Here is a 12762-nt window from a genome sequence, read left to right as displayed (position 1 = left end):
GTTTCTTCTCCAATCAGTAGCTTATTCAAAGTTTGGAAGCTGTTTGATTGAAGTTTTCAGCTTTGACTTCCATACCGTAACCTAACTTGATCACATTGAAAAATTCTGGGAAATCTCAGTTCCCAGTAATAATTATAAAATATATGCTACATAGTGAGTTTTTCCTCATTAAGAATTTGAAATAGTATGCAAGTGTTCCTATGTAGATGTTTCACTCAATATACTTAAATGCATATCTCAAACATTCAGGTCTTATTCCAATGTTAGGGTGAATATAGACCAGAAAACCTGATCCATGTTTAGATTGAAAAGATAAGTGAAGGTCAAAGATCCATATGCCTTTAGCTAAAGTACTGAGTACAGAGCAATATCCTGTGCATGCAATCCTGTCTGGTGGTCACTTCAGTTTCAATTCATGTTTCAAAAGACTGAGTACAGCACCCAGTGCTGTCTAGGGTGAAGCTCAAAAGTGTAACCTCAGTTTCAGTCAAAAAAACCTAGTGATGCTTCCCAGACAGACAGACAGACATGCTCCACACCTCAGAGGCATTTGGTGCAAACACTGGACTGTTGTGGGCTCAAGCTGACTTTTGTACCCCTGAAATAGTATAGGATGGATGCATGGTCATCAGCACCAATGATTTGGTCCTGTATACACAGTCCTTTTGCATTTCCTACTCACTGTTGTAAGCTGTTTTAAACACCTAAATCACACCTGTGACTCTTTTCTCTAGGTGGGTTGCAGGGGTCATCTGAGGCTCCCCAGGTCACAGTAATGTGATTTAGTCAATACCTGTCAGCACAGCGTAACATTTTCCTGTTATTTTTGAAATCCTGTTGAACTCAGACTGGCGCAGTATTTTATAGTAGATATTTGCACATAACTACCGCAATTGTCAGAAAAATATGAACCCTTCCAAAGTTGTGTATCAGTTTATCTTTGAATCTGATTAATTTAGCTGTTAAATGCTACTTTGTGTTGTTTTTAACAGCTTGATCAAGCAAGCCTCTCTCTGGCATCTCGAGAGGATTACCTAGAAAATACCACAGAAGCCAAATCTGTAAGTATTGTCAGCTGGAAAATAAAGCCACCATTTCCCTCCTCATCTTTTTTCATTGCTGGTTTTGCTTTGTTAAGCTCCAAACTGAGAAGGGGTTGTGCTTTTTTTGGATTTGGGTTTTCCAGGGTATCTAGCAGAAAACACCACTTCTATCAAAACATTCTTGCAAAATTTCTTAAATGAAGCTTGCACTTGTATACAAGTACTTCTGTCCCATAGTAGTTACTGTCTTGGTTGGCCAAAAATACTGGTGTACATCTTTACACATTGTCTAAACCATTTGTAAGAGCTGAAAGTTGTCAGTCTAATCCAGAACTGTCATTTGCATTTCCTGAGATTTGTACTCCCTGAACCACAGCAGTTATCTCTTTCATGCATGGTAGTTTTACAGTGGTTTTTCTCCTTTTTATCTTGCTTGGCATTCAAGGTAAGGAAAGCACAACCTTGGTTCCTAAAGCATGAAAGTTTTATACTCCTTCCTATAGCTGGGCATTTCAGGTCTACTGCTACAATTCTACTCAAGAGCAAATCCTGTTGTCATTTCAGTCTTTCTCTTTCTTTGCAGTACCGAGATGCCTTTTTGCAGTTCATGGTTGATACAGCAGTGCTTCTGGGTGCAAACGCCTCCCGAGCCGAATCTGATATGAAATCAGTTCTAAAACTGGAAGTTAAAATAGCAGAGGTTGGTAATTTAATATAATCCTTTCTCAAAGTGAAAAGCCATTATATCAACAGCGTTAACAATAGGGATTTTAGAAGCAGAAGGAAAGGAGCAAATCCTGATGAAGAAAGGAAAAATGATATTTCTCTCGTAGTTAATTGTTAAATTGTAAATTTTATTCTCAGAGAAAAAACATTAGCCAAATGCCTCTGGTGTTTTAAATTGTAATATCAGCCAGGCTGACCAGAGGCAAACCTGGGGGTGGCATGGCAATGTTTAAATGATGGTGTCTTTTGGTTTGCCATCTCAGTGGAGGTGGGGGATGGAGATCCATATGGCAACACAAATACAGGGGTTGTTGATGTGTTAGAAACTGTGGAAGTGCCTGAGGATTGTCCCATAGGAATTAGGGCTTCTCCTTCTGAAAAGGTGATGAGATCAATATCCCAGCTGAAGTTCATCTACACCAACTCACTGGTACACACTAGGCAGCTGGAAAAATATGACAACTCAAGACCTTACATGTCTTTTCCAACCTAAGTGATTCTATAATTTTGAAGTTGTGTAGAATCTGAGCTCCTGCTGTGCATTTGTGTTGAGAATATATTATTCTGTTGTTTAAGAAGCGGGCTGGGCTGGTTCTCTGTGGAACAGTCTAAAAGCAGTGCATGACTGAGGCGGGATATTGGATCTTGGTGATGAGAGATTGGTGTTTACAGCTGTACCAACCTGAGCTCCAAAAGTGTTTTTGTGGAGTAGTCTGGGAGAGTGGATGGAATAGGGGATCAAATGAATTTAGTAAAGCTAAGAGTATTTAAATCTGGTACTTGATTCTGACACTTACTTGGTTACATTTTTGTTCCCCTGTGGAGTTTAATTTATGCCACAGGATTATTTCAGGTTGGAGGAGTGTTTTTCATTCTCTATATCTCTGTTTCAGTGTGGCTGCTACAGGAATCCCACTGCTTGTTTTTGATGTGTTTGTACAGAAATGAGGGCCACCCACAATAGTAGCCAATAAGTGTTTCCATCTCTCTGCTGAAAGGGATGAAATTTTGTCAAATGTCTAAGCCAAGCCCGATATTAATTTTCAGTTACTTTACATGGATGAGCTAATGCACAAATACTTCCTTGTGACCCAGCACACTTGAAAAACAGTAAATATTTCTTCTGTTTATCAGTGATGACATAAGATGATGTATCCTTAGCTCTGGTAGCTCTAATGCTTTGCTTAACAAGTGTCTTACAAAGCATTAATCCACAAAATATGTAAGTGAAGCTGCCATGTAAGATGACATGGATCATGTAACAACCCTCAGCATCAGTAGTGCACATCATTATGCAACAAGCCATGCTTGCTTACAGTTTCTTTTAGTAAGAATAATCCTCCTAATATCTGTCCTAATATTAGGCATGAGACAATGGACTTGGTTGCATAAACCCTAATAAACATAATGATTATATAAGCATCTTACTGTGATGTCACTGTTTGTCACTGGAGATTCTACCGTATCCTGTGTTCCTCTTCATTTTTTTCAAATAAACATATTTAATGGAGAATTCTATGCTCAGGAAGAGGCAGCAAGAATACTTTGGATATAGGAAGGAGTGGCATGTTTTGAGAGAGCTTGTTGTGTACCAGGAATTTTTTTATTAAGTTTGAATCACTGGAGCAAGAGGGAAAGTTTTGAGAGTAAGAGAATAAATGGCTTCAAGAAGTGTTTAAAGATTTTTCAGATAAATGAAATTTGCAGAAAGGGAAAAGAAAGTAATTTTTTTTCCTCTATGGTTTGAGCAATATTAAAACCATAAGCAGTTACTGGAGAATTTTGGTTGGAGAAGTGCCAGCTGTCTGGTTTGTCTGGCATCAATCTCTGTCCTTTAGACTTCCCAGCTTACTGCCTGTTGTATAGGATTTGCCTTACAGCAGGGCTGGAATTGCCATCTGGAATTTTTGTTACTCTTGAACACTGAGAAAATTTTGAGCTATATCTTGTACTTTGTTTTACTATTATGAACCACAGGACTTCTTGGAGACTGCATGTCAGTCATAAAAGGACTTGCTTCATATTTAGGATTTCTTTTGTTGTATCCTTGCTGCAGAGCAACTTGAGATTGGGTCCTCTGGTCACCCAGATGAGAGGCCTGGCTGGGGAGTGCTTTATTCATATTATTTATGTCTAGCCTATATTCTCAGGCTTCCTGCTATGGAAATCAGGATGATGGGGTGAAATAAGGAGAAGCTTGTTCAGAGGAGAATCTGGCTGTTGCCCCAGGTGGAGTAAAGAACACATTCAAATCCAAGACATGAGATGCACTTTCAGTTATGAAGATGCACCTATCTAAGATTTGACCTATTAAATCTGAAGTTGGCTTCTACATGATAGGAAGGAATGAATGAGTATGAATAATCAAGGTGTACTTTTATCTTTTATGTATTAACATGTCTTTCCTTAGCATAATCAGAGCTAAATCTATCTAATAAGTCCAAAGAAGACATGCAGCTCATTAAATTTCCCAGTAATGAGTTAAACATAAAAGGAACTATGTTCCATTTCTTCTATTTAAACGCAGTCCTCAGAATGGAGGTTATAATGGACGTTAATGCCATAGATGCTTGGAAAATCGGTGGTGAGATATTTCTGCACTGGGATTGTGAAGGATGGTAATGACATAAGAGTCCCTGCAAGATAAACCTTGTTTTGATGGTTTTGTGCATTTTTTTCTCTTCACCAGATCATGATTCCATATGAAAATCGAACAAGTGAGGTGATGTACAATAAAATGAACATATCGGAGCTTAGTGCCATGATTCCACAGGTTGGTTTGGTATAACTGAAAAATTATTCTTTAATATCTGACCTGTATAATTAAAACTGTCTTTAGTGTTCAGAGCAGCATGTTAAGAAGTATCATTAGGAATGTGTGTGCTCATTCTTTTAAATACAATTCCAACTTTAATGAGGATTGAAAACATATGTAATGACAAAGTGCAATACTTTCTAAGTTTTTAATAAGTAAAGCATTGAAACAATTAGTTTTAAAGGTGTAACTTAGTTAATAAATCATCTCTCTTCATAATCTGCTTTAACCAGCCTTCTCTTTGTCATTGCAGTTTGACTGGCTGGGATACATCAAGAAGGTGATTGACAGCAAACTCTATCCTGAGCTTAAAGATATAGGTCCTTCAGAAAATGTGATTGTCCGTGTTCCCCAGTACTTCAAAGATTTATTCAGGATACTAGAAAATGAAAGGAAAAAGTAAGGATCCTATGATGGTTTCATCCAAACTCGCAAGGGGACATCAAATGCTGGGCTTTTTATATATTTTTTTTTCCCCATGAGTTTCAGCTATTCTTGGAATCAAGTCTCTAGGCAAACAGTCTGTTTGGTTTTGTCTGAATGAGGATTTAGATATTACCTTGTGCACAGGAAGAGAACTTTTAGTTTCAGCACCTTTCTTCTATGGTTAACACAGGTTGCAGTAAAGCTGCTCTTTCCAGATGCATTCAGCATCTCTTACTTGTATAGGGTCTTGTATCTTGTGAAATCCCTTACACCTGTAGAACATAAATCTGTAAAATTCAGGTAGGTCAGATGAAACACAGCAGATGTGCTTTGCACAGGGAAGCAAGACAGCTTTTGGCAGTGATGAAAAAGTGACATCCCATTTGAAATATCCTTACTGATAACATCTAAGGGCTTTCTGATAATTTGTTCTCTGAGGCATGTTACTGAACTTTAAAATAAATTTTGTTAGGATATTGTCTCCAAATATCAATCTTCACTGATTGTACAGTATGGCCACAACCAAATGTATTTCAGGAAAAAAAAGACAAAAATTATTCTTAAATTGTTGCTCTGTGTCTCTAGAGATGGAATGCTTACATTAATTCACAGTACCTGTAAAAATAGCACAGAAATCAACCAATTAGAAAAATAAAAATTCTTGATTTGCCTACAGATCATCAATTATCCCTTCTTTAAAAAGATTCAGATAAGTACCATTACTGCCACCAATATTAATCTATTGAAGAAATTATTTTTAAAATTATTTGGGCTGCCCCTGCTTCCTAACTTAGTTTGTTACATCAGTGGGTATAAATATGTGACTTAGAGGGTTCATATCTAGCAAGATAACTGGGAATTAGTTATTCCCTGCATACAAATACACTTACATGCAAATATATTCTGTAACTACAGAGTAAATACCTGAAGACTTTTTCCATTAGTTTCTTATTCAAGGAAAATCTGAGTATTCAAGAGAACTTAAGCCAGCCTGTGTGTCATGGCAGAAAGAGGCTGGAGTAATGACTAGAAATAATTGCAATGTCTGTCTTTAGCAAACTCAAGACCAGGTTTCTGACCTCACAGGTCAGGGGGAGAGGGTGAGCAAAAAAAGTTCCAGTATATTCACACTGCATATGTTATAGGTGTTAATGGCTTAGGCATTTTCTGCCCAGTCTTGTCCTAAGAAATTTGCATCATGAAATGTTAGAAATGGCAAACAGTGCTGAACCGAACCCAAGAAGGCTTCAAATTCTTGTGTAAAATGTATCCAAACAGCCCAGGCATGATAACCAAAATCATGTTTATCTATTAGGTGATAATGTTCATTACTTAAAATGTCAGAGTCTGCTCCAGACGTAACCGTGCTATCTGGCCTGAGAAAATTAGGAAATCATCTCAATGTGAACTCATAACAATGAGGTCTCAACATTTTAGGGTGAGCCTTGAAAGCTTATCAAGGATATTTTCTTTTAGGTAATCTCATTTGCCATTCTCCATATGACATTTTAAAGATTTATTTAATGTAAATAACATGAATTTGATTTGTTACTGTAAATATTTAGACTTGAAATTCCTAGAAAAGCGTTTTAAAATTTTAGATTTGCTACAGTGTTCATAATGGGAATTATCCATTTATTCCAGTGCCTTGTGTGTCCTCTTCCCAAATGAGCACCCTGCTAGCCTGGGTACTATTTAAAATGTCACATAAAGATGGCTCATGCCCTTGTATTTTACCCAGTGATCTGGTAAAGTATTTCATGACGTTTGTTTCAGGTGGAGGAAAGAATGGAGTGAAAATTAAGTCTGGCTACAGAAGCAGTTTGTGTTGGAGGTGACAAGTTGTATGGACTCACAATCCTTATATTAAAAATTTTCCCCTCAGAGAACCTGCTGAGCAATCTTGAATTGTGAAATCATTCACAGGGTAATATTACTAGAAGAGAGCACAGTAACATGGTGCAGCATGAATTTAGCAGAATTTTACTTAACTGCATATAATCAAGTTACTGTGTGGAGTTTGAAATAGGAGCAGCAGCGTGGTCCAGAGGTCAGTCTGAAGTCCTCAGGCCAGGGCACTGCTGGGACTCCAGCCCAGGAGCTGGGCTCTAATAGTGACCTTCCCAAGAAGCTCAGCCACCAGCCTGCAGGAGTTCCCATCAGCTTGGGGACAGCATGTCAGGTGCTGAAGTAAGTCACGCCTTTGTAAGATGTCTTCAGGGATTTCTTCAGCTTTTTGGTGTATTAATTCATTTTTAATGGGGTTTATCTCTGTTTCAGGAAGAAGAGATGTGTGTATGTAGCAGTGATGTAAATGAGCAATGGCAGAGCTGCAGTGTAGCTGTGCTATGGGAGGGGGGAGATAGAACTGTGCTGGCACTTAATTGGGAGCTTAAATCCCTTCCCTGTGTGCTGGTGCTTTATGTGAGCCGTAAATAGGATACTATAAATTGCATCATTTCTGGAGATCTTTGCAGCTGTTGAAAGAAGCAGCTTTATCATTCTCATAGATCTCAGAATGCATAATTAGTTTCACAGTATCGTAGAGTGGTTTGGGTTGGAAGGGACCCTATAGATTGCCTTGTTTTAACACCCCTGCCACAAGCAGGGACACCTTGAACTAGGCTGGGTTGCTCAGAGCCCCATTTTGATAACTCTCCCTCATGAGCAGCCTGACCTTGAACACTTTCAGGGATGGGACATCCACAGCTTCATTGGACAACCTGTTCAGTGCCTCAGCTCCCTCACAGTAAAGGATTTCCTCCTAATAGCTGATAAACCTATCCTTTTCCAGTCTAAAGTCAGCCCCCTTGTCTTATCTCTATATGTTCTTGCATGTAAAATGTACCTCTCCAGCTTTCTTCTAGGCCCCTTTTCCTTTGTTTTACCTTCCCATATCTCTGCAGTATGGGACTATTAATTGAAAAGAGCTCTAATTCACATAGTTTATGAGGAATTTTCTTCAGAGATGGATGGAGGCACTAGATATCTTTTCTGGTCTTAGTCTCCATCTGAAAAATTAGAGAAGTTACGATAATTTATCTTGAATTAGTGCCTTTAGCAATAGATGCAAAAGTTTTTCAGTACTTATAATTTGATTTGTGGCTCAATTCTGAATACAATTTTCAAACAAATTTAAAATTTGTGAAAGAGATCTTTTTCTTAAAATGTCAATTAATTTTTCCACCTATCTCATATTAAATCTGTCCTCTTTAATTGCTACCATGTCTGTTGATTAAAATATTGCAAACTCACAGAATTTTACATGAGCAACCTACTTTATTCTGAGATAGGACAGAAAGTACTTTAGTAAATATTCATAAGTGCTGGTATAATTTTAACTGTCCTAGCAAACAATCTCTCTACCACTTCCTTTGGGACTGTGTGTCACAATAAGGGTTGTACCAGTTAAAAGTGAGCCTACACTTTCTGCAGCAGGCATTTGGAAGTTAAAATAGCGTGTACTCTTCTGAAAGGTTAGAACAACAGTCTGAACTCATTGAAAGAGCAGCCAGGATTTTTATGTTTTATTTGTGTACTGGATTTTGCTCCATGTGGAGAGATTAACTTCTCTGAGCCTCAGTGAATTTATTTGTGAAACTGGGATGAAAATCACCCCAAGATCTGCACTGTAGTAACTTTATTAGCAAAGTGGCAGTTTTTAAGCCAACTGAAGACAACCAAATTATTTGAAGTTTGCATAGTTAGCCCAAAATGTAAAATAATCATCCCCCCAATAGGTAAACAAATTCAGGTAAATTACTATTTTATTTTGTTTTGGAAAACAAACTAAAGCACACCGTGCTTCAAACATGTGACAACAAACCTCCTCAACCTTTCCACCTGTTGGGTGTTGCCCACCCCCCGTTAAGGAGCACTCAAGTAGAACCTCCCTATTTTTTAATACATTGTGGATTCTATTATGGTTGCAATCTTTTGAGAGCCAGCCTGTATGAATTTCAGTCTTTCATTCACTACCAATTGAGAGAGGTTTCCCAACTCAAATGCAAGGACAAACATCACTGTGTGAAAACAAGTACACAGAAGAGAGTATTGATTTTGTTTTTGATGCTGATTAAGTACCAAATTGTAATATATAATTGGTGTGTGATAGTGATTTATTTAGCTAAGGATTTTACCTAAGACTTTTGATTGAAAGCAAATCTTTAACCTTTTAATCTCTGAGTTTTGTATAAATGCTGCAGAAGTTGTTACAGCTGGATATTTTTCAGCTCTGCTGAAATACCTGATGCAGATTGTTGTGAGGTTTCTGGAGTTCATGTCATTTACCAAAACAATGAGAGCTGAGTGCTTTTAGGATGCTTCACTTGTCACTGAGTGAGAAAATTCCACATTGTCAGAAACTTGTTAAGGGAAAAATCTAAACTTTGTGGCATTTCTTAGGTTGAAATGAATTTTTAATGATCCTAAACATTATCTTAAAATGGTGTGATGATCTAAACAGAGCTAACTATTCTGGCTTTTGTGACATGTACTGTCTTATAAATGCACATTATTCATGCTAAAAAATCTTTTTCAGATATGTTTTACAATTATTGTGGGAATTTAGATGCACTTTTGAGTATATCTCTGCACTAAAAGAGGGAATATACCCGATGTGAGAGGTGCAACAACACATCTTGAGCTGAAGGCTTTGTGTGGGTGGACTGGAGCTTGGTTAGAGGCAAAGCTGAAGTTATGTCTCAAGCAACTGCTGCTGTCAAGACATGCCTACAAAGTGTATTTCCAAGGTGTTATGATTCAGAGGAGAGAACTGTTTGGGATGTGTCTCTGAGTGAAGCTAATGGAGTGACACTGTAGCAACAACTGCATCGCCCCACACTTAGAGCAATGGAAGATTTCAGAAATGGGATTTTTAGAGGTGGGGGAGTTGTTCAGACAGTCCATAGCAGCACCCTCAGTTGTATAGAAGCCATTTTCCTACCTACAGAGAAGTCTATGGCCTAAGTAAAAAATGTTATGTATATCCCAGTGGGGAACAAATAACATTTGAATGTCCTAGCTTTGAAGCAATGACTATCCTTGAAAAATATGTCATGTATAAAAGAAGATGAGAATAAGTGTAGGCCATTGTTGGACTTGTTTTGAGACTGTTTGAATTACGTATTTCAGAATGAACCTTTAGCTCATACAGCCACTGCTGAACATGGAAAGAGATCAATCTAGGCTGGATAAATCCTCCAGTCAGGTGCCCAGAGTTTTAGAAAAGGGGCATAGATACCAGATCTCCTGGGAATTTTAAACAAGCTCTTTCTTGATCTTTCAGCCTCGATTCTCATAAGATTTTTGTTACTGACACTTCTCTTTTTTTTGGTATTTCAATTATCTATCTGACAAAATAGGAATGGTGATACTTTAATAACTTTGTGAAGAATAGAATTTTTCAAAGCATATTGATAACTTCTAATGAAAGATACAAATATGAGATAATGAGAGTGTATATGGGATGGACTGTTATCTGTTCTGTTGCCATTTATGTGCCCTACTAATGAGGGGAGATAAAATTCACTTTGATCTACAAAAGAAAAAAACAGTTAATCTCTGGATAGAACTTTGATGTAACTATTATTATAACATAATTTTTCCACTTCTAAGGAAAATGAAAGCTGCCTTTTGGAAAAAAAATTACCTAGAAATGACATACTAGGTGATTGACTTGTTATAAATAATCCCTAGAAGATGGTTACTATAGGGAAATTATATATTAAATGGCTGCAATCATACAGATTCTCCTGTGTAATTGAGATTTATCAATTTGGCCATCATTCATTAATTTTTAAGGTGAAATTTCCACCTTATAATAGTTTGTAGAGCTATTTCTGTGAATGCTTTGTGGCACATCATATGTGTTTACATGCCTGATAAAAATATGCCTGATTTAACAGGACTCTTGCCAATTACCTGGTATGGAGGATGGTTTATTCAAGGCTATTTAACCTCAGTAGACGTTTTCAGTATCGGTGGCTGGAGTTTTCTCGGGTAAGTTATACTTTCATAGCATTTGCAAGGGTCCTAGTGTTGACACTATTGGTTTCCTTTATAGTTGCTTATACCTTTGCAAAACACAAAATGCCTTCCTTCCATACTGGATAAATTTCTTGGATAAACTTTTTTTTTTTAAGACAACCTCTTAAACAATTGACGCACATATTTTTGTGTGTGACACTAAGACTTTTATATGATGCTAGAATGACACTAAGACAAAAAAGTCTTTTAGATGGTGTTAAAGAGGTTTTGAAACCTCCCCTTTAAAAAACGTAGTCTTGTTTTGAGGAAACTTGAATTAGATTATGTGGGCTGTGACATTCAGGCCAAACCCTTTTGACCAAAATCTAAGCTTTTACCCCAGTGTGAATACAGCTCCAGTAAACCAGAAGTCTAGGATTTCACTTTTTTAAAGCTTACTCAAAGCTCTCCCATGCTCTAATGCCAACATTACATGAGCTCTAGCACACGGATACCCAGCCATTTCCACAGAGAAGATGATCAAATGCCTTCCAGCTTGGGATTGCAGAAGAACCAGAAAACTGCCACAAGCTGTGAGAGCAGAATTAATTATCTCTTCAGTAATATGGGCATTTATGTAAAACACATACATTTGATTAGGTGAACCCTGAATAGAAAGCCACCTTGGTAATCATGTGGGCAGTGTGAGGGCTCCTTAAGTATACCAAGGATGAAACTGAAACTGAATGGTACTTTGTCTTGTGTCTAAGCCACTTTGGATGGAGAACTTTGCTTGCCATTATGAAAATTGGCTGACAACAGAAGGCTAGAATGATGCAGGAGGTGTGGGTGTTTTGTCCTCCCTGCTGAGGCATGCAGGTGACTAATTAAAGAACCTATACTCTTTTTCCTTGAGTAATACTGGAATAGTTCTGAGTTGATCACATACCTAAAAATAAACTCTGATAGCATGATGGAAACTACACAGGAAAGGCAGCCTCTTGTACTTCTGAGATCATATTCAAAATAGTCATGTTAAAGATGCTATTTTCTTCATGTAAAATATGTGAAACTGGCTGTCAGAACCACAGTAACAAATTTGTACGTGTCCCCTCCTGGGACATTCCTTGCTAGTCAGCTAAAATAGATTGATGGCTATCAGCCAGTCTGTAGAATAATACTGAGTTACATTGGGTTCTATAATGGCCAGAAAAAATCCTCAAAGGAAACATTAAGCTTTGGATACTGTGCATTTTAATATGGTAACTCACTACTGTCACATCTCTGGAATGTAGAAGCTTGAGGAGAAATAGAATTCAAAGTGATTCAGTGCTTATTAATAATCTCATCAAGGATGTCATAGAATTCCAGAATGGGTCAGATTGGAAGGGACCACAATGGGGTCATCTGGTCCAATCTCCCTCCTCAAGGAGGGTCATCCCAGAGCACATGGCACTGGATTGTGCCCAGAACATCCCAAGTTAAGGAGACTCCATGCCCTCTGTGGGCAATCTGTGCCAGTGCTCGTTCACTGCACGGGGAAGAAATTCTTCCTCATGTTCTGGTGGAATTTCCTGTGCATCAATTTCTGCCTCTGGTTCTATTGCTCAGCATCACAGAAAAGAGACTCCAAAGGGCTCCAACCTCTTGGCACCTCCTCCTCAGATAGTCTTAGGCACTGATGAGGTCTCCTCTCAGTTTTCTTTTCTCAGGGCTGAACAGGCTCAACTCCCTCAGTCTCTCCTCCAAAGAGAGATATTCCAGTCCCTTCATCCTTGTTTCCCT

At 38.0% G+C, this 12762-nt stretch overlaps 1 protein-coding gene across 1 annotated transcript in view; it reads left to right on the top strand.

Moving 5' to 3' along the window:
- PHEX (phosphate regulating endopeptidase homolog X-linked) overlaps positions 1–12762 on the top strand; it is a 103824-nt gene that overhangs the window by 27389 nt on the left and 63673 nt on the right. Inside the window, exons 6-10 of the mRNA XM_015621659.3 lie at positions 993–1061; positions 1627–1743; positions 4459–4542; positions 4838–4983; positions 10917–11010. Coding sequence (XP_015477145.1) covers positions 993–1061; positions 1627–1743; positions 4459–4542; positions 4838–4983; positions 10917–11010 — 510 coding nt within the window. The remainder of the gene's footprint in view (positions 1–992; positions 1062–1626; positions 1744–4458; positions 4543–4837; positions 4984–10916; positions 11011–12762) is intronic.

This window comes from Parus major, chromosome 1, assembly GCF_001522545.3.
Source record: "Parus major isolate Abel chromosome 1, Parus_major1.1, whole genome shotgun sequence".
Classification (NCBI taxonomy): domain Eukaryota; kingdom Metazoa; phylum Chordata; class Aves; order Passeriformes; family Paridae; genus Parus; species Parus major.
This window is presented reverse-complemented; position numbering and strand designations above follow the sequence as displayed.